Source organism: Parasteatoda tepidariorum, chromosome 4, assembly GCF_043381705.1.
Source record: "Parasteatoda tepidariorum isolate YZ-2023 chromosome 4, CAS_Ptep_4.0, whole genome shotgun sequence".
Classification (NCBI taxonomy): Eukaryota; Metazoa; Arthropoda; class Arachnida; order Araneae; family Theridiidae; genus Parasteatoda; species Parasteatoda tepidariorum.
Genome location: NC_092207.1, coordinates 63,047,116 through 63,074,636, shown reverse-complemented (window position 1 = coordinate 63,074,636; position 27,521 = coordinate 63,047,116). Strand labels below are relative to the sequence as shown.

General features: G+C 29.2%; 2 protein-coding genes across 2 annotated transcripts in view; one reads left to right on the top strand and one right to left on the bottom strand.

The window, feature by feature from the left end:
* LOC107445612 (A kinase anchor protein rugose) overlaps positions 1–27,521 on the bottom strand; it is a gene marked incomplete in the record, with an annotated part of 233,809 nt that overhangs the window by 21,912 nt on the left and 184,376 nt on the right.
* On the top strand, positions 25,039–27,038 carry LOC107445613 (protein mab-21-like 2). Its single transcript, XM_016060044.4, has one exon. The coding sequence runs from the start codon at positions 25,487–25,489 to the stop codon at positions 26,582–26,584; it is 1,098 nt and encodes a 365-aa protein (XP_015915530.1). The 5' UTR covers positions 25,039–25,486; the 3' UTR covers positions 26,585–27,038.

Here is a 27,521-nt window from a genome sequence, read left to right as displayed (position 1 = left end):
AATAATTGATCTTTTAATAAAATAAAAAACCAGTACTTTTAACTCAGCATTATATTAAGTTACATCATTTTTAAACATAATATAACTTTTTAACAATTTAATGAATTAAAAAAAGAATTTCAAATGTATAACGGTTTATCCAATTGACTGTAAGTAATTACCGAACAAATTGGGATGAAATTCATTATTTTCCCTAGCATTGCATTAAGAAATATTTCAAATTCTAGTAAGATATTTCAAATTCTATTTCGAAAGAAGAAAATGCAAATAAAAATTCTTAGCAATCTAAATACACTGTAATACATATACACTACAAAATGGTATAATCTACACTATGGTACATATTATATGAAATGGGATAATCCAACACCCTATCCTACACCACGTGACCAAGTAGTTAACGTTGAGAAGAGTTCATTGGGTCCGCTTTTAATTACTTTGTTTACTTATTTTACTTTTTATTATTATCCAAGTCATTAATTTCACATCTACAAAAATATAAAGAAAAAAAAACGTTTTAGAGAAGTAAAACAGAAATCAATCACTCAACAATAATTTCCTTAATAACGTTTCAAATATTAATCCTCCCTAATGTAATTAATTAATCCTTCGTGAAAAAAAAAGTTTTTGAAGTAAATAAACTTTAAGAACATACGTCAAACAAGCCTAATTTTCATCCCAAAACAATTATGCTGAAATGAAAAATGGGCAATATTTGCATAAATTATTTTTCCGGATCAATTAATTTCAATATACCAGAGAGCTAAAGATTGAAAGAAAAAAAAAATATAAAATTATTTAAAAAAAAAAATTTAAAGTAGAACTACCGATTTTTGCCGAGCAATTAAAAAAACAACAACCTAAATGTTTCACGATAAATTTCCAGAAAAGCGGTTAAACAACTATTTACTTTACCTTGCTCGCGTTATTAACTCTAAAATAGAATTAACTCTAAAAAATGATTTTTTTTATAGAAAAATTATAATTAATTTTTTGCAATGTAGCTTATATTCAAAAATGCCAAATAAAAAAAAATCTAAATTTTGATTTTTCTTTCCCCCCGCTGCTTGAGTTTATTATTTTACTACATGGCAGAATTAGCTTTGTTTTTTTCTTCGATTCAATTTTCTTAAAAAAAGCTTAAAATCCATAATAACATTTTTAAAATACCAATTAAATAAAGGTTTGATTAGTTATTGAGTTAAAAAATTATTTTTACGCAAGTTGCGTTTTATATCTATGAATGTATGATGAAAAAAATTAATAATTTTACTTAAATGGCAGTAGTAAAGAATTTTTATGCAAATGTAACAAATTTTACAGAATGACATTTCCATCTTATCAATATTATGTCATCAACTTATTTTAAAAACAGTTCAGGTTATAATTATAAGCTGAGTTTAAAATATTAAGGAGAAAAAAAGTTTAGGGACAATAATTTATCATTTATAACACCTATCATATTCCTCCAAATTCTATTTATAAAATTGTAGTTGTAAACAAATCTTAATTATACAATTTTTAAAGCATGATTTATTTCAAAATAAGACCATTCTTTTCATAGAATCCGACAAGGTAATATAAAAATAACTTGATAGATGGTCACTTTTTTTACAATAGAAATACTGCAAACTGAATAGTCTTTTTATAGAAGTGTAAGATAACTAGCAAATTGAGTTTCAGATTATTTAAATTCTTTAAAAGGTTATAATTTTGTTTTGGATTTAAATTTCGATTTCTCTAAATCATTTATATAGTATTCAGCTAGCACTGACATATACAGAGATGCCAACTGCTCCGGACACGCCAAAATACTTAAAAAAAAACGGTAAATAACTACTAAGTAAATTTTTCAAATATTTGACTATTTTTGCTTGCTTTTTAAAAGATATAGCATGACATAAGTACTTTAAAGTGGCGAATTATATAAGCCTACGAATTATTTAGAAATAGTGGTGAATATAAATCTACTAAATTGAATTTATTAAACCAAGAATTACAATTAATAAACTACCACTTTAAAATATATATTTGCTGTCCGGAGCAAGTTGGCATCTCTGCATATATAATAAAAAAATTCTATCATAATTCTCATTCATAACATATTGAATTTATAAAAAAAGAGCCAAAACTTATACATCTGTAACAAAAAAAAAATTGTTTTATTAACGCGAAAATATTCTTTTTGTGATAATAATAGAAAATATTTTTTTAGTGATAATAACTATAGTGGTTCCCAAACTTTTTAGCTACTTGGATCAATTTTTTGAAAAAAAGAAGAAAAAAAAAGAAAGATAGAAGTTTTTTTATGCTTTGTGAAGTTTTAAATTAATGATATGTTTGAAAAAACCCATTAGATTGATATCAATGACTTAAAAAAAATAGTGGATTTCAATCAAGCATATTTAAAACTAACGAGCCTTGATCTGAACAGTAATATATTTTTTATTTCTCAATAGACGTACAGTGCGGGGAAAAATAAATAAATAAATAAAATAAAATAAAAAACAGACCACCATGATTTCGCTCTAATAATCGGATGTTCCAGTTCTAGAACTCAATAGTTCGAGGGGGTGACCTCAAATGTGTAAAATAATTAGTGCAGATGATGATTTAAGTAACAAAATCAAACACAAAAACGTACTTTCTCTGAATAAACATACCTTTTTTTTCCCCCAACGGATTCGGATTTTTGACCCCCCAAAATAAAGCGAATCTGGAAAATATGGTCCCCAAAGTTTCGTCAGCAGAGCGATCCAAAGTTTGGACCCCTTAACGTTAATTTTACTTTTTGCGTATTTCTGCATATTTCGAGAACTTTTTAAGTTGAATTGAAAACATTTTGCACACAAGTACAAAACTTGTTGGTCAAAAGAAAATTTCATACACAAAAATAAATTTTAGTAATTATTTATTATTTTTTTATACAATAATAGATCAATTTTTTTTAAAAAAAATTGTAATGTGCGTAATTTTTACATCATTTTAAAGTATGTAATTTTGCATGACAAAATACAAAATTAAAGCGAAGTTGGATGAATAGTTGAGAAATCGAATGTTAAAGAAATCGAATATTGAAAATTCGATTTCTCAGGAAATATTTAACCGGCTTCGCTCAAATTTTGTACTTGGCTATGTAAAATTACATACTTTAAAATGATGTAAAAAATTGTATACCTTACAACGAGATTTTTTGGACTATAATTAAATAAAATAATAATAAATAATTACTAAAATTAATTTTTTTTTATATAGAATCATCTTTGGATAAACGAATTTTATAATTGTGAGCCAAAATTTTTCAATTCGCTTCGAAGTTCTCGAGATAAGGCGAAATACGCAAAAAGTAAAATTATCATACAGGGGTTCAAACTTAGGATCGCTCTCCTGACTAAACTATGGGGACCATATTTTCCATTGCGGCTATCCCCTAAATTTTGGGAAACAAAAATTCGAATCCGTTGGAAAAAAAAAAAAGGTATGTTTATTCAGCGAAAGTATGTTTTTGTGTTTCATTTCGTGATTTAAAAAATCGTCCGCACTAATTAATTAGCATATTAGAGGTCACCCTTTCAAACCATTGAGATTCTAAAACGTGATCTCTAGATCAAAAGTAATTCAGAGTAGCAAAGTAGTTCGTTTTTTTTCTTTTCCCTTTACCAAAATAAACTTGATAAAATTAGAAGGGGAAAAAAAAAAAAAAAAAAAAAAACACTTTTTCTTTCTGCCGAATCTTTCCTCTCTCTAAATTTGTATGAAGTAATCATGAAGAAAATGGGTATTAATTCGATGACGATTTTTCCTGGAAATGAAAGAAAATATTATTCCCGAGAAATGCTTTTTATTAATCACAAATAATAAAATAACAAATCTAAATAACAAATTAAAAAAAAATTAAATGGACAAAGATAGAATGCAAATCATCTTGGTGACGTGAGAAATAGAAGAAACAAATAACGCGGATTAATTCTATCACTTATTCATTTAATTCTTTAATTAGTTCAATTTTAACTTTACGGCATAATATCAGACGAAACGATTTTATTAAACAATTACGATGAATTAGTGCGATGATAAGTCAATCTAACAAAAAGCTTCAAGCGGTTTTCAGTTTGAAGAATAGAAACCAAGGTCATCAAAAAAATTGGAAAATTTTATCCTTTTATCAATCTATCTAATAATAATAAGTGAACAAAATTATTAATTTGATTGTTTAATTAATTTAATAATGTCTAAAGGCATAATATCAGCTGACACGCTTTTATTAAAAATTACAACAAATTAGTGCGAGAATTTTTCAATGTAGAAAAAAGCTTCAAGCATTTTTTCACTGTGCAGAATAAGAGGCGGAGTCAAGATGTCATCAACGTTTTCAAAAATAAAATCATTATTCATTAAACACTAATAATTCTATCATTTAATCCTTTAACTTAGGTCATCAACGATTTCAAAAACAAAATCATTATTCATTGAACACAAACAATTCTAGTATTTAATTCTCTAACCTACTTGTCAAACAATTATACATTTGATTCTAAAATTCGTTTAATTTAAAATCAATGGCATAATATAGGCTCCGCAGTGGCCTAAAATAAAAATCAGAACAACATATTACGAAAAAATTAGGACAAAATCAGTGGCGCAACGCAATACACACTGAAGAAAAGGAAATGAAGAGCTAAAAAAAATATTGTAATTCATCGCTCAGAAAATTCCGTTTTGTGAAGCATATTTATTTAATTGCCCACAATCTTACGGCATATTTCTTTAAAAACATGTAGACAACAATTAACGTTTTTAAATAATAAAAAAATATGAGCAAGTTGATCAGAAATAAATTTAAAAACGGTGCACTGCTACACGGTGCAATGTTTTGCACCTGCCTACACGCAGTGGAAAATTTCGGAACCCGAATTTTCTTGACTACGGAAACAGATTCCTTTAGGTAAAAATTAATCGAAATGAGTTTAAAAGAAAATTGATAATCATAGATATTTTCATACTACAATAAATTACTTGAAAACTAAATTGTATACAATCTACTTTCTAAAGAATAAATGTATGCGAAAATAAACAAATGACAAGAAAATGTAATACGTCGTCGTAGTATGGCAGCAAAGATCACCAAAATAAAAAAAAATAAAGAAAATAAAACGATTGTTTGCAGTAAAAGGACATTTAAGAGTACTTTCGATTTTGCAATAAAGAAAATTTATTGCTCTAATATGTTAATAAGTTTATTTTTAACACCACTTTTCAGTTAGCAGTCGGACATTGTATATATAAAAAAAAAAAAAATAATCGGCGGCAAAAATGCTGTTTCTTGTTCATAAAATGTCCTGTAACAAGACTAACAACTTGAGCAATAGAATTTTGTGATTTTTACTAGCAGTATTAATTGAATTGAAAAATGCTACATCGAAAATCCCTATCTTTCGTTTCTTAAAATGTATTAACTCTCATTGATAGATATTGGTATGTGCTGAGAACGCACACAAAAATCAGAAACATCAGGGGGGGGGGACTAAAAATCAGGACAAAATATTTTGTACCAGGAAAATCAGGACAACTACGGATCCTGTCTAATATCAGCTAACACATTATATTGAAAATTAAAACGAATCATTATGAAAATTTTTTAATGATTTTAAAAAGCTTCGAACAGGCTTTCAGAGTAAAGAATAGAGATCGCGAGGTTATCAAGATTCTAAAACTGAGATCATTATTCATCGAACGCTTGAATCATTTAATCAAGCTGGCAATTATTCCTTTAATTCCTTAATTAGTCTTATCTAACCTAATGGCATAATATCAGCCTCCAAGTTTTTTTTTAAAAAAAAAACTATGATGAATAAGTATGAGAAATTTTCAATGAAATAAAAAGCTTCCAGCATACTTTTTTCAGTGTGAAAAATAGCGGTCGAGAGGTCGACTAAGACAAAACCAGAATCGTAACTTGCAATGGGAACTCAGCAATTCCATCTGTCTCCAAGATTTGAAATTTACGACCCAAGGAGATAAATCTTATCACCCAGTCGCCACACGAATAATTTTTCGAGGATGGTTGCGAATTTTCTTATCTGTGAATGCGGTTATCATAAAGAAGAAAACATGGAAACAAAAGGAACACTGATGGATGAGAAAAAATTAAGAAATGTTTTTTTTTAAGCTTATTATTTCAGGATGCTCAAGTTAACTTCTGTCGTTTAGAAATTCAAGGCACGACGGCAGGCAAGTGTCGAGAACTATCCATCACAGGGACTGGCTGTCCTAGCTTGAGATGGCGCATCAACTAAACAGTTTGGACAGCGGCGGACAGTAAATTATGAGAAAGATGCTTCAAGAACTGATAAAAATCACACTCTCTTCTTGAGTGAAAGATATTGCATATTAGAAACAAGGAGTGGCATAGATGTGTTAAGCTGATTTGAGGTAGCAATGTGGAAGTTGATCATCAGAGAATCTTGGTTACGGATAGTTAACAGTCTGTCCTCAAATAAATTTTATTTTATAACCGTCGTTGAACAGCCGACCCAATTTCAGGTTTACGACTACTAATGTACAACTCCGTAGCCTTGTGATTTTGAACCCAATCAAGAAAACAAGAGAGCTCTTGGATCAAGTATTGGGAGAAATTTGTCTTCGTGGAGGACTTTTTGATGGAACTAACCAGCATTTGCGTTACATGGTGAGGAAAACCACGAAAACCTCCCACGGTTATCCTGACGGCAAGGGGGACTCTAAACCATGATCCGTCTACCAATGAGGATATACTGGCAATGATGACGAAGACGTGAAAATGGTCGTGGCCTCTTGGTTAATGGAGCAGGCGACAAGTTACAATAAAGAGGGCATACTAAGTTTAGTTATAAGATATGTTAAATGTTTTAGTAAACTTGGCAATTTTTATGGGATAAAAAGAAAAATCAAAAAATAAATTTGAGAATTTTCTTCCGTTTGGTTTATATTTTCAAACGGCCCTTACTTAAAAAACAGCCATCGCACTTTGAATTTTTCACGTGCAGTTGTGGAAAAATTATTTAAAATGAAAAATACTTAACTAAAAATAACTTAAATTTCATTACCACTAGAAAATATCTTTTTACAAAGCGGAGAAAATTATTATTTCGATATAGATACATACAATTAAATTTCTTCATTCTCAATAAACTATATTAACCAGACAGAATTTTTTTAAAGAAAAATCTTACGACTAAACGTGCAAAAATTTAAAAAAAGAAATGTATGAAGAAAAAAAAAAGAATCTGACGACATTGAAATAATGTATAACCATTTCAAATAACCCTAAATTATGTACAGCTATTAGACATTTTGGATAAATAAAAATGTTGGAAAGGCACTCAAAAAAGTACGGAGAAAAAAACCAAAGTAAAACTATGTGTTCAACATTTAATTCTGTTACATAAAATCACCGATTACCGCACTCAATCAATAATGATAGCGATGAAAGGAAAAAGTGTAACTGGAAATCGCGGATAAAAGGGGAAAAAAAGATCACCACTATAAGTATATATAAAAAAAGTATTCAAACTGTCAACGTTGGAAAACAGTTTTACACCCTGAAAATGCTCGATATCAACGAAGTACCACTTCTCTTTTTTTAAAAAAAGGAAAAACATTATGGAAAGGAAGTATCTGAACAAATGTTGGGGGAGATGCAAACAGCGGGAGCAAATAATTAAGTTTGGACAGCGATTAGGACCCAGAGTGGATGGGTTCAAAGAGAGCATGACTCCGGGATGCTAATCCGATTTGTGAGACGAGACGGATAAATGCGGTACAAATTATATTATACTTACATTTAGACGATTCTGTTTGCATCTCTAGTTTTATTTTGGAGGAGGGGGATTGAAACTGAGTCATATAAGAGTGCTTCTGATGCGATAATGGATTACATTGGATGCTTTCGATATCTCATTCACAGTAACGAGTCCAGAAAATTTGTCAATAAAATATCGAATCGAGAGAAGATAGACCTTTTTTTTTATCACATAATTAAAGCCAGTTTCCATATTTTATTGTTATAGTTTTCTTAAAAAATATTTCGTTAATGATAAATTAAATGTAAATGTACTAAAAATGAGTAAAAACAGCGGTAAAAACATAAATAAACAAACATGGCTATTTCGGTGACAATGGTCAAGGTACAGATGATTGTACTTGTTTAGAGTACCAAAGTGTCTTATTTATTTCAGCTTCATAAGCCATTGCCTCATTTTTCTTTTACTACATTAGTTTTCAAGGTGTGACCTAGGACATTTTGATTATAAGTGTAGCTTAATCAGTCTTCGTAAAAGTAACTATTATTTCTGTCCAACGAACATAGGCATTAGTGATAAACGCACGTGTTTATCATTTTTACTTTTGGCAGTGTCATGCAATTTATTTATTCTTTTGTTATTTAAGTCATTTAAACATTGCAGATTCAAATTCAGTTACGCTTTGTAATAGTGTAAAAAAAAAATTTCTTAATTTCAAATTTTTTTTTTTTTTCTTCTCAGAATAGGGCCACTAATATATGACGCAAATATGTTTTTAGCATTTCTGGACATTTTTATTAGTAAAAATAAGCAAATTGCAAACTGCTTACGCAAGGAATGTGGTAACACCCTTGATTTTTTTTCTTACTCCCTAAGTTTTGCCTTAACAGTGACTGTAATAATCAAATTTTAGGATTAAAATCAAATATAAGATGCAGCTTTGCAAAAAAACAAAATATACGTTTTAAAAAAAGATGTAGCTTTGCAAAAAAAGAAAAAAAAATATTTGCGTTTTAATTCATTTGACAATAGAATATATTAAGGAATCTTATGCGATTTTCTTCGGCAGTCAAAACTTTTGATCCCCAAAACTCTTTTGGAAAAAAATTTTTTCCAAATTTTTCTTTCCATAAATTTAATTTTCATTTTCATTTAATTTTAAAAAGCATTAAACTAAATCTTCATTTCAAACTTAAAATATTTAAAAATGCAAATTTGTTTTAAATTTCCATTTTATTGCATTAAAAAATTTCAGAGTTTCAAAATTTGATGACATAAATTAATGAAAAAAACATGATGCTACACTGCATCATTTTAGAGACACGAAAGCTTTGTGGGAGTAATCCTTAAGAGAGAGACCAAATAATTAAAACAAAAAGAGATAAACCAAAATAATAAAAAAAATTCAAACTGAGAGAGAGGGAAAAAATGTCACATTCCTATTTAAGTCCAGCATCTTTGAAGATCAACCGTCACTCACGTTTCCAGGTCATGATAGCAATCAGATTAATGTTGGATATCCCTGGAGTATCTTTGTCACTGAGCGCCCTTGCAAAAGGTACAAAGAGCAGCCGCCAAGTTGACCCTGACAATACATCTAAAGAAAAGCTTATTTTTACATACTTTTTCTATCGATGAAGATCAGAATGGTTCAAGGAACAAATACCCGGCATTTTTCGTAATACAAACTCGTCAAGAGGAGGGGAATGAAGAGATTAGAAAAAAGCAAGAAGAGAAAAATATAAGGCACAATAAGTTGAAAGAAAAAGTAAATATAAAGAAAAGGTAAAAGAAGAAAAAACTTCTCTTAAGCCTGAGGCTATTTGTCTCGTTTTTCAATAACCTTTCGAGAAGGCAGGTATTCTGGCTTTCCAGTTTTTCCGCATGACTAAAAGTTCTTTTTTTCTTTTTCTTCGGAGATAAGAAAATGAAATGTGAGCACTTTCAAAGAGGAATCCTAAAAAGATACTGGCTTCAACGTAAACGAGGCATTGCAAAAACAAACCTGAAGTTAAAGTCATCCTTTATCATCCCTCCTGGAACACTTTCAATAACTCTAAAAACATACATTCTTTTTTGAACGTACATCAACCAAGTAAAATCATTATATTTCTGTTTAGTTAAACTATCTTAAACCAATGCATCATTCTTTTTTTTAACTAGTAGGCCGCGATGAGTAATCAGAGGTTTGGCTCAATCAAAATCCATCACGCTTCCGTACGTAGGTTCTGCGCAAGATCTGCAGAAAACCGAGATCGTTTTGTGGTAACAACGCAGAACTTAAGTAAGCTACATGTCAGAGTACGTAATCTTTCCTACTTCCACAAAGAGGACATTTACATTTTTTAAAAAGTGTTTAGTTTGGAAAATTTAAACTATTTTAAGGAACTACATGGAACACGATAAAATTTTACTCTGATAATGTATAAATGTAATAGCAATTGTCATTTTAAAGGCATTAAAAAGACAGACCCTTAGATTTGTTCTGTTTAACCCTCTCCTTATATGGTCTGTATAAGTTTGCCAACTGATTACCCAACGTTGTCATTATAGCAAGGCTATCCTGTAATTTCATTATCTTCTTATACAGTAAAATAAAAGAAATCTTCAATAAAAATAAAGCGGGCAATAGGATGTTGCTGAAAATATTTTTCACCTGAATTGCTTAGGAATGCTAATTTTTAAAAAAACTTAATTTCAGACTCAATACCATGTTGGGTAGGTAGAAGTTAAATATCTCTTTAAAAGTTTTACATAAACAAAAGACTAGTGTGTCAGAGACCACATTATTGAACTTTACTGGCATAACATATCATCGAGATACATATAATCTAAGGATAACAGTAAATTTTAAACTAAAATTTATTGAACAAAAAATAATTTCCGATTCAGCAAGAAAATACTAGAATTTCAGAGAAAAAATAAATAAATGAGTAAAGAAAATTATTATAATTATTTTAATGAATTGTATCAGCTTCCAAAAGCTACGATTAAAGTAACATGCAAAACTTAATTTTTGAAAAGCATTATTCACTTGATCTTAATATGTATGTAAATTATTTTCTAAGAACGTTATCTTGGTACGTAGGAAACAATGCGATGAGATCTTCATAAAATACAAGGAAAAAAAAATAATAATGAGTGAAATAAATAACCTCTTTATCTTTAGTAGGTATTATAATAATTTTTTCGCGAATAATTTTTAAAATAAAATTCTATAGATATAGAGGCTAATATAGGGAATGAAATACAAGCAATCCTTGTCTGATTAACACTAATTTATATTGTTTATTAAGCGGTTTCAGCGAAGTTAAGCTGAAAATTGTGTGCATAAAATATTTTATCTCATCATTAACAATTGCACAAAAAAAAAAAAAAAAAAAAAAAAAAAAAAAGAGAGAGAGAGAACCGTAACTGGCTAAATTAGTGATGAACAACAAATGGGTACATGGAGCAATAGTGGCCAACAAAGCCTTTTGACATTGCCCCTGGACTGTCTTAAATATTAATAAAAATATCGAAAGAAAGAAAAAGTAACAGAAAAATTCTTTAGTTTCAGTCGACCTCTATAACAGTTAAGTTATTGAACTAGCTCAACTTTCTTCCAAAGTATCAGATGGTAACCAGTTTCAATCATAACCATAACATACTTCTTATATATTGCATTACTAACAAGTCCTGTTTTCTGAATTAAATATTAATAAATTTTAACTTCTGGGGTACATGGAATTTAATTTTCTGCTTCCATTTACCTTCTATATATCTAATAACTCATTATTATAATTTGAGGAGTCATTTTGTAACTAATAAACAAAAGATGAATAAATAAAAACATTTTAGTTTAGTTTCATCATCTGCGTGCATGTTTCATTATCTGTTTAAGTCTTTTGGATAAACAAACTCTTCTTGCGTTCCACGACGACGAGACTCAAAAAGAACTTCTAAAATAAGTATGAATCCGGAGTTAAAAAGAATCACCATCGCCTTTTTCTAAATGCCACGCTTAATTAGTTGTGGCAGAATTCAGAACAAAAATAGAAGGAGAGTTGCACACACCTGTCTTCCGAAAAATCTACCGGCATTTATAAAAACCAAAAACTCGGGCAGTTACTTATTTAACTTATGGTAATAGCAGCTGGCGTCTTGCGTGTTATTTCCGGCGGCTGACTTCCAATAGTAAAAAGAACGTTTTCTTTTTAAAGGTAAGAAGACACCCCCCTCCTTGTCCAGAAGCGGCATATAAAGCAGAAAGGTTTAATAAGGGGTGATTTTCCGTAAAAGCTCTCTCGGAAATTTGAAACTGGGTGGGTTCATTCAAAGGCATTTCTGATATGGCACGGTCACAGTTTAACACTTACCAGATTTTGACACAAGGTCCGCCACAGTCATCGTCAAACGCATACCGGCGGAACTCAAAGAAAAAGGGTAAAGAGAATCGTGCAAATAGAGCGTGAAATAACTTGAAATACAAAAATAAAGCAGAACATTTTCTCGGAGAGAGAAATTTTTCTCATAAATAAAAATCCTTTTCCCATCTGAAGAAAGACGCTATATTAAATTTTTAATTTATCATTCATTCCTTTTTAAAAAGAAATCCCTCAAAATTAAGACTAATTCAATAGTTAAGCAAGTAAATAAAATTTTATTAAAAAAAAAAAAATAAATAACTTTGCTTTAATAAAAAGTCATAACATACAGTACATATAAGTCGCGAAAAATTTATTCACAAACTGAAGATTTACAAATCTTACAGATTTGTGTTTTTTATATGGTTTACAAGAAATCAAGAATGTCATAAGGCATCTTTTCGCCAAAATATAAAATATACATAAAATTAAGAGTGTTAAAATTGAGAAGTGCACGTATGAAAAATAAATTTGTTTATGACTAATGACTGTTACAGCAGTAAAAAAATTTTTTAAAAAATATATGATTGTAAATTTATCGAACAGAAACTTTTACGAACTTATAAAACTTGAGTATACATAGAAAGGGAATAAAATAATTACTTATTTAAAAAGAGAAGAAAAAAAGGGGGTTGAACGTAAGATGAGCGGAATATTACTTTTTGGATAACACAACATAAGATACAATGCTAATTTTCCATCATTAAAATTTTAAAGAAGAGAATAAAGTATTCTGTCATAAATTTGAAAAAGAAATTATGCAATATTCGACGAGTCTGTTTGCATTTCTGAATACTATAAAAATTTCGTCTGATTATCACAACGAACCACTCTATAGAATATCAGAGAGGATTATTAGGATAGAAAGAAATCAGAGAGGATTATTAGGATAGAAAGAACTTCACAAATGAATGGAAAGTAAAATATCGATAGATGGCCGGAAGATACTCTATGCAAATTAGCACAAAGAACGGTAGACTCATCAGAAAGGATTATAGACACGTGTGCTCGCAAGAGATTAATGTCAACATTTCAATAAATTTCAAAATATTAAAAAGAGCCTCCAGCCTTATACAAATTAACTTGCCTAATTCCTTCACTGAAGTTTACTTATTCCTCCCCCGTGCTCTACCCTAAATAAGGATATTGTAGTAACGGTATTTTAGTTGAACATGGTTTTTCCCATTATAATACTTTCTGCATAGCATTGACATGCTTTAAATAACCTGTTAAACACTTATATAAAAAAAAGATGAATATTGATATTTTGAGAACGTAATTTGTTACAAATTTATAAGTAATCTTAATTTGTTACAAATAATCGTAATTTTTTAAAATCTGAGTACAAATTTATAAGTCTTTTAGTTTGTACTAGTAATAAAGACTCCAAGTGATTTTAATATATGAACCCAGGTATAGAGAATAAGTAGTGGAGTCCGTGGAGTCGGTAGTTGAAATGTTCGATTTATTCTTAATTATAATTCAAAATCGCAAGAAAGTATGAATATTAAGTAACCCTTACGATTTCAAATAATATTTTTTTATTTTATTTTTAAGCAATAGACACTTAATTTAAAATTACATTTCGTATTCTTACATAAAAGTTTTTTTTTCCCTAATGCCCGCCTGTGTTATCCGTCAATTCAGGCATCTACAGGACAATTTTGTTGACCTCTCTTACAGGGGCACCATATTAGGTGGGCCAACGTCACTCCCACATTAAGGACAGATAGTACAGAGGAGGAAAGAACATTCATGCCTTGCCCGGGATTCGAACCCAGAACATTTCTGATGCAAGGAAAGTTCCCTGCCCCCTACACAGGCCGGTCGGCCCTCTAACATAAAAGTTGAAGAAATAAATATTCAAAAATATATTTGTAGAAAGTATAGAAATACTGCAAAACTATCATAAGAAAACAAATACATACCAATATCTAACACGTACACTCGCACATGTATAACGTTTCATGACAAGAAGCATGTCGAACATATATGAACCAGGAACGTATTACATATGTTACATTAATCACTTAGCATATTTTTTGTTAATTTACTCATTCACTTAGCTAAATAAATTTAATTTTGAAATTTATAAATCGAAAGATAACTTTCTAATAATCCCATTATTAATGCTGCTTTTTCAATTAAATCAAATATTCTATAAAGTTCTATGTCTTTTTTCTATAGTTTGGTTAAACATAGGATCAAAAATGTTCAAATGACATTTATTAACTTTGTGATAGGCAATAATTTTAATGATTGTTATAATAAGCATTCGCGTGATATTTTTTCTAACATAATTTTAAATATTTTTCGAAGAATTTCATAAAACTAAATCCCTCCTTCTTTTAATCTACAAGACCTAACTTTCAACTAGTTGAAATCGAGCAAAATTTCCAGACTCTTTCAGAATTTTTACGATTCCGATTCCATAGCCATGGTTATAAAGCTTACACTTTAAAACTATTTAATTTTATATAACCATGTTATTCTGATTCTAGTGCAAGTGATGGTAAAAAATGTGTAGCGGGAAAAAAAAATCTTTTTTTCCAAATTGAGTAAGAAAAAAAAATCAGAACAAACTTGAAAAAAAAAGGACGAATAGCGTAAATTATATTACAATAGAACAGAATAGGTATCTCCTGATAAAGATTGGAAAAGAAAAAAAAATCTACGGGTTTGTCATGCATATTTTTGCGCTATGGATTTCCAACCAGTAGCCAACAGGCAATGCAGCTATGTGATATGAAGTTTAATCAGTGGCATGCAAAGACTTATAGAAAAATTTTAAAAAATCCTGTTTAGGAAATTTGGCAAAATCATTATAAAAAAAAAATCATTTAATATGTCACAAACCATCTAAATATAAATTATACTATCTATATATACCGAAGTGAAGTCGAACCTTTCAACTGCAGACTCTACAGCTTTGATTGTTTGTAAATATGGAGAGAAAAAAGAGAAAGAAGTTTTAGTTATATTATATATATAAACAAAATGTAAACAAAAAATGAAATTACGTATTTATTAATTTCGATAACTCTTCATTTTTAAAATACGCTAATGAAAAAAATAATAATTTCGTTAAAAATCCAAAGTGTCTTTCACGAGTGAAAAAAAATAAATAAATAATAGTGAATCATAAGAAAGTCAAATATACAGGATCATTAGAGGATACAAAATTACAGGATCATTAGTCACTATTTAACTCATTACATTCCTCTACTGTAATTAGTCAGATTTCAAAAGCGTTCTTTGTTTTTTTCCTCGCTAAAATATTAATTTGCGATTCCCCAGACGTATACTTTTTTGTACACAGATTGAGGCATATACAGATTGTGAAAATACACATTAAGGGCGATCTTTACGAAATACCCAGTATTATAAATATAAAAACAACAAATAGTTATTACAGGCTAGGGGTGCAGTGAGACAATTCTAAGTTTCATAAAGCTTTCGCAACTTGGAAATATTTGGGAAACTCTGCCTTAATTCAAGAAAAATTCATATATTAAACCTAAAATAAATGAAAATTTTAAGTTTAATTAGGTTTAATTTTAAGTTAATATTAATTTTAAGCTTTGTATCAATATGATAGTAAACACCGTTTATCAAAATAAATTTCATGCCAAGAAAATGACTCTCAAAGAGAATTGATACGGATTAAAATGATAAAATACATATAAATATTATTTTAATCCTCTCCCCTTTATTAATATAATGCTCATATATATTTACAGTTCTCACGTTTTACTATTAATACAATTTAACCGAATAGAAGGGCTGCTAATCAGCTCTAAATTTTAAACAAACGACAATAAAATATCTTACATTACAAGAATATGTAATTTCAAATATGCATTGTATGTTACTATTAGTTACCATTAAAACCGTCAGGTAAAATTTCCTTCGAACAGTTTTAGAAAAAAAAAACTGCAGTAAAATTTAAAAACACTAAACACATATACGAAATTTTCCACACTTTAGAGCATTAGTTTAGTAAAATTAAAATTTTTAGTTTTAACCCAAATTTTGCTGTAAAGGCCATTACTATATTTCCTATTCTAAAACCCAAATGTATATCGCAGTTTATCTCCGTCATTCAATCTATTAATTTATTATTTTTTTTAATAAAGTATCTCTACGAATTTCAAGTCTCCAAACTGTCGCACAAAATAAGTCTTATCTTCACCTGTCTGGCCGTTGCGATGGATTGAAGCTAGGACAGATCGTATCGAAGTTGGGCCAAGACTCATCGCCTACTCCTGTCATGAATAACAAGTCCTCCTCAACGCCCAGGTCACAAGCAGAATATTCAATTTTACGTCCTTTGTTTGTCAAAACAGTCTTATCATTCTCTTATGGGTAATGTAAAAAACAATTGCTCTTAGAAATGGAATTTATCCCTATCCATAAGATATAATAAAAGTAAATAAGCAGGGGGAAAAATGCAATCACATCGCAATTTTTTATGACAATGTCTCGTTAGTTAAACTATGTAACTTTTAATTTTTAGTGCTTTTACATGTCGCACGGCACGCATTAACGATTCTCAAGTAGCTGAAATATTTTCAACTAAATTGTAATGCTAAAATAGACCCCCAATTTACTCGTTTTGTCGAGAAATGCTTAACTCTGAAATAGAGAATATAACGAAAAATCGAATTAAACAATAGGACATTAAATAATCAGTAGTAGAAAAATTCTGTGCAAGATACTATATTGTGGAATCGAGTTATTAAAAAGAAGACGAACGAAAAACGTATGATTTGTGCGTTCCATTTAGAAAAAAGTGTGAATGCTAGGGATATGTCTGAGGAAAAAAGTACTCAAAAAGAAAAATATTTATCCTTTTTAGATGATTTAAAAAAGAAAAGTATGATAAGTGATATTTTTAGTGTATTTATTATGCGATATAATTTATTTTTGCTTTCATAAGACGGTTTTGATTGAAATATACTAATTGTGAATTTTCTTTCCAGCATTAACTATTCATAATTATTAAATTTTCTTTTAAATTAATGCAATCTATTGCATTTTTCCATAGAAATTGTGTTTGATAATCATTTAATTAATAATTTTGAATTTTTATTAAAACAAAAGTATCTGATTTATAAATTTTGATATATTTTTTTTTAACGCAAATATTTATTTCATCCAAGTGACACACAAATCAAAGCGCTCCGATATAAAAATTAGGGAAAATTTTGCAAAATAAATCAGTAAAATGTTTCGTTTTAGGGCATAAGGGAAATCTGAGTAATAACAATTAGTCAATTAAATAGGTCATGGGAAAAGTTTGTTTTTCACAAGTTAATAAAGGGAAAACTATAAAATGTTAATTAACGCATTGCACAACTTGAAGCCAAAAATATATTAAAAGACAGGATGTGAATATTAAAGTGTGAGAAAGCGTTTAGTTATGAATAATAAATTAAGAAGAAATAACATAAAAAGATTTTATATATATATATATATATATATATATATAGATNATATATATATATATATATATATAGCTGTTTCAGACAGTGCGCAGCACTATCAGAAACAGCAACGTATGCATGATGGTTATAGGTGTACTGTTATATTCACAACAGTGTTGCTGTAATATTTACAGTACTTCGTGAAATTTACATCAGTCTGCTATAATATTTGAAACAGTCTACTTTGGTGTAAATTTTACAGCGCTTACTGGCAGTTGCGGTGCGAGTAATTTTAGTTCTAAAATACAAACGATTTTTTGCAGAGTATTTTTTTTAAAAATTCATCTAATTAAACTTAGCTTTTTTTTTTTTTTTACTTATTTTTAATTATTAGATAAAAAAATTATAAATTTTTAACTTTCTTTTATTTACATATTTTAGGATATTGCCATAAAATATTTCTTCTTTAAACAAAATTCATTCAATTTAAATAATAAGATAGTTAAGCGACATAAAACTGTCTCTCTTGAATCGAACATCTTTTTCATTGTAATTCAAAACTCCAACTAACGAGAATGAATGCAATAAGAATGACATATAAATAACCGCTTTGCTTTCTAAAAGTATACAAGCAAGCAAAGAAGAAAAAAAAAAGAACAAAAAAAAAAATTATCTCAAAATATTTCCCAAGAAATAAAATTATACCAAATGTTGTCTATATATATTATATATATTGAACGCTTGGTTTAAAGAAGATATTATTATATATATTACAGGTATTACATATCACTGGTAGAAAATCCGCTTGCATTGATTTTTATTTTTTATTTTTTTAAATCATACTACAACTTCTTTTTAAATGTAATCATTTGTTTTCGATGGCGAAAAATTCGTTTGCAAGTGCCGGCAGTTTTTTTTTTATAACCGTCGTTGAACAGCCAACCCAAATGTTTCGGGTATACGGCTACCAATGTTCAACTACGTAGCTTTGTAATTTTGAATCCAATCCAGAAGACAAGGAAACTCCTGGACCAAGTATTGGGAGAAATAAGCCGGAGGCGGAATTCGAATCGATCAGTCATCGGTGGGATTCGAACCCAATTCACCTCCTTGGAAGGCGAACGCTCTATTCCTTGAGCCATTACGGCTCAGTGACCGCAGTTGTTCTGCTTTTCGGTGCACTATCCGTCGAAGCATTAATTTGTTATCTGAAATTAAGATGCTCGAATTAATTTTAAGATCCATCCGGCCGAAATTAATGAAGTAATGCATTAAAGAGGAAAGACAGTCACGTTCTGCTTTGACATACGAAAAAGACAGTAAAACTTCCTGTAAGTTTTTTTTTAATTATTATTATTTTTTTCTTCTTAAATAGATGGTGAATAAGCACAGTAAGTGCTATGAAATTAAGTATTGGGAATTGATGATATCACTGAAAAAGCTAAGAATAAGGAAATTATTAAAAAGAAGAACAATGATTCGCTTGTATAAGCATATACTTAAACTGCTTCGTTTACTTATTCAACGATTTTGTGCATTCACCAAGTAAACTTACTTCATGATAATAAAATAAGTTAATACAAGGTATTTTCCCTATTTGATAAAAATCAGGCAGAGCTATGATAAATAAATCCGATATGTTCGTTCAGTATTAATTAACTTCACTTTTAGGTACACCACTCTAGGTTCAGATTCATTTTGTTAGGTTGTCGTAACTAATAATTTAAGTAATGTTAGACAATCAGTTATACGGCAAGAATTTATTTAGATTCATGTTGTAAAGTAGTTTTAAGTGATAATTTACTACAGAGTGTTCAATATTTATTAATTTATTAAACATTTATTTAAATAGTGTTCAATAGTTACTTAGTAAGTATTTATTTAAATTCATTTCGCAAAGTACTTTTAAGTGATAATTTAAATAATGTTTAACAGTTAGTAACTTATTAAGTATTTATTTAAATTCATTTTGAAAGGTAGTTTCAAGAGAAAATTTAAATAGTATTCAATAGTTAACTAGTTATTCAGCATTTATTTAGAATAATTTTGTACTTTTATAGAAATAAACACTTGATTCCGAAGTAATTATTTAGATTTACTTTTGATTCTTTCTAAAATGGCTGTAGAATGGCTTTCTAAAATGGCTGTAGAAATTGTAAACATACACAGTTTTCTATACTATATCACGACAGAGCTTGAAGTAATTTAAATATTTCTTTTGCCTACTATTCCGAAATATCCTGTACTCGCATGGTGGTTTGTGTGATTTAATGGCTGCCGGACAAATTTTAAATCATTATTAAAATTCAATGCATGAAAAACTTAGATAATATAGTGGACATCTACTGAAGATCGTCAAAATTGAAATCAAAGTACTTAAGCGCGGGTAACAGCTAATTGGTTAAGCATGATAACTTAAGTAACGTATATAATTTTTTTCTTCTACATTTATATCAAAGATTAATTTTACAGTATCTTTGTATTTTGTAATTACAAGCTTTTTATTGAATCCTATCGTAAAATGTTCTTGATTTCAGCTTCAAAAATTAGACTAGTAGTTCATTTTTTAAAATATTTTAAATTCAACACAAAAAAATTGCTTTTTAAATAACTACTATTGACAATCATTTTTCTAATAGTCAAGCTAATCTGAATAAACCTGTAACGAAGCTAAAATTACACTATTATGAATTTTGAAATTAATTCTATACTGCTACTACTCCCGCAAAAGAAGGTTATCACCAAATAATCTGTTCTGAAAAGCAACAATTGTGTTAGGGCTAAATTAAATATCAAGAATATAAATTCAGTACGAATGATGCCTCGATAAGTTTAGATACGGGGAAAAAAATTGAAATTTCTCATACTTCAAGCATCTGAATGATTCGTGTATTCAGGTAACAAAATATATAACATTTCTAAAAAATCGGTTCAACTTAGACCGTGAATTCTATCCAATTTAAACCAAGGAATGAGGTAAACAAGTTTAAGATGATTAAATTTAAAAGATATTATGGTTTAATACGATCCAAAATTTTTAACGGGAGCACATCAAATGAGAATTAACCCTTTTAGGGTCGTATTAGTTTTTTATTTATCGATTTATTTATTTCAAATAGTTGTGTCACACTGGCCGAAGTTAATTTTTGTTGGAAGAACATAATATATAGGAAAAGAAGAGGAAAAAGTTCTATTTAAAAAAAGGAAAAAAGTTATTACACTTAATTGCAATTTGTAAGACATTATTTTGAGTTTCATCTATCTCCCAAAGCCGGTAGATTTAAGAGGAATAAAAACAGTATAAATATATATANTAATATATATATATATATATATAGCACAATAAAGGCCAAAAGGATAAAAAGAAAATTATTTACTGCGAATAAGCTGCAAGTATATAGAGCTCATAAAATAAGTTAAAAATATAGAGAAAACATGGAAAATAATATAATAAAGATTAATGAAAAGAGAAGATAAAAATTATTAAAATAAAATATTTTAAAAAAATATTTATAAAAAAATTTATTTAAAAAAATATATATAAAAAGCTGGCAAACAAAATATGTGGATAATTTCGTGGATATAATCGTGTCAGCTAATGACGAAATTATATCTTTTCATTCCGGCTTTTTTATTTTACTATAAAATTATTCGTCTTTTTATATTTCATAAAATAATTTTTTTTTTAAATATTTTATTTTAATAATTATTCTTTACCTCTTTTCATTGATCTTCATGATATAATTTTCCTTGTTTTCTCTATTAAATTATTATGTTATTAAAAAAAAAAGACACTATTAGCCATGTAAATGACAACATTAAAGAAATATAACATCGAAAATGCCATTTTCTTTAAGTTTAAAAAATTACATAAAGCAAGGTATAAAAAGGCTCGAAAACAATTGAGGAGGGCAGCGGGACTCGGTTTGTCAGCACCCCCGCTAGTTCCTCTGGCGTCAACCCGATCTCTATCAGTTGCTGTGGATGGTGAGGGTCCCGTGGAAGAGCACCCCACAGGTAATCGATCCTAGGTGGAGATAACGACCTCCACTTTACAGGTAATGTCAGTATCGTCTTTCACGAACCACTTTTGAAGAAAATGAATGTCAAGTTTAAAACAGTAGGGTTCCGTCTGCGGTATAATTTTTAAAAAATATCTGACATTTATTGCAGCAACAACAACAGAAAAAGAAATTACGTAAAACAAAATACGAGCTAGAAAAAGAAACACGTTTTGCTTCTTTTTTTTTCCGAGAGCGTTTTTCGAATGATATTTTGACAATACTTATTGGTTGTTAAAACTGATTAATCATTGAAAAAAATTAGAACTAATTAAGAAAGAAATATAACTGTCAATTTCACATTAAATAACAAGCTAAAATGAAACATGATTCAAATAGCATGCATTATAGTGGACATACCTTGCTGCTGAATTATTAAAATAAATTGTTTTCCTTTATTTTCATTATCGTTTTATCTCCCTCCCTCCCCCCTTTATTCCAAGTTTACTATGACACTTGCCTGGAAATAATACCATAAAATTGTTTTTAAAAGGTTCGTGTTATTAGAATATATGTTATTTTAAAATAGAACGATAAGTCTTTAATGCAATATAACAGTGTTCGTAGATTTATACAAATTCTCCAGTTGCGTCTTTTAATCAGGATTCTGTTCTTCAAAATAAAAACAAATAATGACAGAGGATATTTTTCTGCATAAATATAAAATAAAGATTGAATAAATGCTTCCTCAAATCAACAGGAGTCTTATTAAACATTAAAATGCTCTTACCACACAGAAATGTTCATAAAAAATTATCGAAAAATAATAATGAATTCTTATTTACATGGCATGTTCTTAAATTATGAGGGAGAGGGCTTGGAATTATTGTTTAAACTTAGACAATACCGAGGAGTGCTATTTCTACTAAAAACTTTCATTTTCTCTGGTATTTATTTAAAATGGGGAGGGGGGATAGCATTGATATAGATTACAATACCTTAAAGATTACCAAAAAAGAATATTAAAATTTCGTGAATGCAATATTTTCTTTGTATTCAATTTTAATACATTTTATAGTTAATAGCTTAAAAAATAATAATAATTAACCACATTAAATTATGCAATTTTTTCGTTTTTGTAATAAATTTAAAAAACGTTGAGTTAAAATCTTCAAATAAGACAAGTTGTTTAGGCCATTACAACCAACATATTTGACACCAGAAATTGTAATGTATTAAGTTTTGATAAACGAAACCTTCTGATTATTAAATCTGTGTAGTTCGATCAAATTTACTAATAGTTTAATCAATTTCAAAGCAGAAAATATTTAAACCGTCATTTTAACAATTTCTCATTTTCTTGAAATTTTTATTTCATTTTTATTGAAATATTTAAATTTTTATTCAGAAAAAAAAACTAATTTGAAAAAAAAAAAAAAAGTCTTCATTAACAAAAACACTCAAAAATATTTTGAGGGAAAGAAAAAAACACAGAATGTAAATAATTATTAACATTTCGAAACATCAAGTAAATAATAAATTAACAATCAGGGGTCATTTTAAGACAGATTTGAGCCCATTTACGGACTCTTAAATAAATAAATAAAATAAAATATTTATTCCTAAAATGGGCCTTTTACAAAATATTTTATCTCAAAAATGGACTCTACACATCATTTTTCATTTTAAAAACTATTTTGAAAGCTACTTCCAATCGAAGTATATTCCTCGTTTATTTTCTTACTCATTAGCATTTTCTGCTCAATTCTAAATTAGCCTATTTCATTTGTATAGAAATTTTAAATTTATTTTAGTAGAATGAGCTCTAAGTTACCGAGTACTAACAGATATAAATTTTAAATCTACAGACAACATGTATAAATTGTTAACAATATTAAATGTTATATATACATTGAAATTTGCATCTTAACATAAATCTAGTTAAGAACAGCAGCTACTTGAAAATCATACATCTTTTTATTCCCTGATGTTTTACAGAAAAGAAAACAGGATTGTCAATATTCACAAATCAACAGAAAAAAAAAATGGCCGAACGAACAGGATTTAATGCTTATTTCTGATACACAAAATTATGAGAAAATTTTTCATGCAACAAAAATCTTTCACAAAAAAAAAAAACTTTTAAAGAGCTTAGGGCAATTGATGTCAATAGGCAAACGACAGTTAATTCATTTAAAACGAAATAAAAATTTAACAAGCTCATTTTTTGGAGATTGAGCTTTTTTATTTTTTACAAAGTACTGTTAATTAAGTACTACAACTTTAATTAATGAATGTGATAATGCATATTTTTCTTTTTCAAAGAGAGGTAGTTTTTAATTTAGGTTAATAAGTTACCAAAATTAATAACTAATTACATTTCAGGGAGTTGAAAAAGGAAAAGGATAAAAATGAAACAGATACTAATCAAATACTAAAAATAAATCAATAAAAGAAAAATTCCAATTTTTTAGCACTTAATTTTTTTTTATATCTGACTTAATCAAAATATTTCATTACATTTAAATATGCATAAAAAATACAAGAAAAATTAATATTATTAATATATAAACCCGAATTTATGAAAATGAAAAACAAAATTTTGAGGAAACATCCATGACAAAATTTATTAACTAAATCTCTCCTTAAATTTATCAATTTTATTCTGAGCTAAATTGTAATTTTCGTTTCTAAAAGAATGAGAGTTTATTAGTTTAAAATAACTCAGCATTTAAAAAAAATTTAACCCAAAAAATTATGAACTTTTACAAGTAAATGAAATTAGATAAACAGTAAGCGAGCTGATAAATATATTAACCGAAGAGAAGACTATTTTCTACACGATTACTTTTAAAAACAAATAATACTCTATTTGAAAAAAAAAAATAGATACTACAAACTATTTAATATCATAAAAAACATCATGTAACAACAGTGATCAAACAATAACTATAAAAACTTAAATCTGTAAGCGAAAAAATCAGTCATATCTCAAACAACCCAAAAGTAAACAATACTATGCTTCATATAGCTTTTTCTTTTTTTTACACGATTAATCACGTCTTTCAAATAAAACTACATTTAACGGGAAAAAGAGAAAAAAAAGGGAACAAAAAAAAGTTCGAAAACAAATTTATAAAAAAATTGGAAAGGAAATCGATAATTTTAAGTTCACAAAGAAAGGAAGCGGAACAATAGAATACAGGAAACTTGCTTCCAAGCTTTTCGCAGAGTGTGTCGAAAAAACAAGTATGCTTCGCCAATTTCGTAAACAAACACGATGCTGTGAAAGGTAGTAAAAAATATTTGAGTGAAAAGGTAGCCATCATCACTCACCTGTGTCTATTCTAAGAGTCCATAGACGCCACACAACTCCACCCCTTTTTACGAGTAGGGTTTGGCTTCACTGTTCGCACTTGTCTCATTAGAAAACATAAGAGTGACAACCTCATTCTCTCCTTTTTTTTTCGAATCATGCTTTCAAATTTCGCCACTTCAATCTCCCTCTCCCCCCACCGAAAAAAAAAAAGGTCGTGGACCCTGTCCTTGTCGATCGACCAATGGCAAACACACGCGCTCGCAGGTAATGTGTTTCCCGGAGAAAATCGTTTGACGGCGTGCGGTTGGACGTTTAAATGGAGAAGGGGCGGAAACTACCACAAGGCGCATGCCGACGGTGGTCGCGATGATAGACCACGCCTCCTTTTCGCCTAAGACGTAAAATTTACTAAGAAGCATCTACACTCGGTTTCATTCAGGATAATCGTCTGCTCTAAACAATACCCATAGAATATGGGGAGATAAAATAGATTATCTTTTCAGTTAATTCTTGGAAACTCTTCTGATTCTGTGTACAGACAATAATATAAAATATGCTGGTACCACCAGACATGCTTTCTGCACAATCTAAGCTCTTATACCAGTTGAATAAATTCTATGGTGAAAGGGTTCATCATCGTAAATCAAACATTGCAAAAAACGTCCGAGAGGTATGCAAGGTGGTTCAAGATGTCCTGAAAGAGGTCGAAGTTCAGGAACCTAGATTTATCTCTTCCTTGAATGATTGCAATGGACGCTACGAAGGATTCGACGTTATTTCCCCCACCGAATTCGAGGTGGTGCTTTACCTCAATCAGATGGGAGTCTTCAATTTTGTCGATGATGGATCTCTACCAGGCTGTGCGGTACTGAAACTCAGCGATGGAAGGAAAAGATCCATGTCCTTGTGGGTGGAGTTCATCACCGCTTCAGGTTACTTATCAGCAAGGAAGATAAGATCCCGGTTCCAGACTCTAGTGGCTCAAGCCTGTGATAAATGCAGCTACAGGGACGTAGTCAAAATGGTAGCTGACACCACTGAAGTCAAACTCAGAATAAGAGAGAGATTTGTGGTTCAAATCACTCCGGCATTTCGATGTAGTGGACTTTGGCCGAGGTCAGCCGCGCACTGGCCTATCCCGCATATTCCTTGGCCGAACCCGAATCTGGTTGCAGAAGTCAAAACTGAAGGATTCGATCTGCTGTCCAAAGAATGTGTCACCCTCCAAGGAAAGCAATCTTCCATGGAGGGAGATGCATGGGTGCTAAATTTCGGAGAAGCCGAAAATCGATTGTTGCAAGGAGGTTGTAGAGGAAAATGCTTGAGCATTTTGAAAACAATGAGGGATCGCCACTTGGACATTCCTGGCAATCCGGTGACCAGTTATCACATGAAAACTCTTGTCCTTTACGAGTGCGAAAAACATCCCCGTGAAATCGAATGGGACGAAACATGTCTCGGTGACCGACTCAATGGTATTTTGCTGCAACTGATATCATGCTTGCAGTGTCGACGTTGCCCACATTACTTTTTGCCACAATTGGATCTTTTCAAAGGGAAGTCAGTCAGTTCGTTGGAAAATGCGGCAAAACAATGCTGGAGATTGACGAGGGAGCTTCTCACAAATCCCCGAGCATTGGATAAACTGTGAATTGCATTGTTCGTCTTCAAAACGCTTCCCAGTGACTTTTTAGTGTTCTTTTTTTATTTTTCATCAAACTTAGTGCAATCAATTTAAGTGTGAACTGAAAATGTGTTTCTGAATCAATTATTGTTAGTTTGGAAAACAGTGCTTTAAATTAGTGGTTTTGCAAAACAGGAGATTAAGTGCTGTTTATACTTCATCATTTTAAACATATAAGGTTTTTTGGAGATAATTGCAGACTTATAACAAGAAAAACAGCACAAACATTTAAAAAAAAATACGACTGCTCATCACTGACAAATTTTTTCCCCGAAATATTTTAAAAGTGGAAGTAAAAAGCTTTTTTGTTATGAACAGTTATGAATGTTTTACGAATTTATAGAATATAATATAATACAGCGTCGTTTTTGTAAGATTATGTGTACGATATTCAGCAAAAAATATAGAAGGTAAATGTTTACATTTTGTCTTATTTATTGCCTATTGTACTTTGTGATTCATTCTAACTACTGGAAAAATACAAATAAATTTAACATTAATTCAAATGTGGCATATTATAGGAAATACTACTGAAAACAGATTATACAAAGTTAAATTCAAGTATGTAATCTTTAATTTTAAAAATTACAAATTTAAAAACTATTTTTTTAAATGAGAAGTTAATTTTTAAAATGAGTAGAAAATTAAAATTTATATTTTCATATTATATGAGAAAAAGCATGATTCTGCTGATTTAAAGGTTGATTAGACAAAACTAATACTTAATACTAATCATCAGTTAATAAAAAATAAAAAAAGAATCCATTGATAATCATAAAATAAATAAATAAAAGACTAAATTTTCATATATAATTCATTATTTGAATAACTGATAAATCTTAAATGCTTCAATTCAAGTAATGACAAGTAATGGCTTAAAATTTTTATGTGAGATTCGATTTAG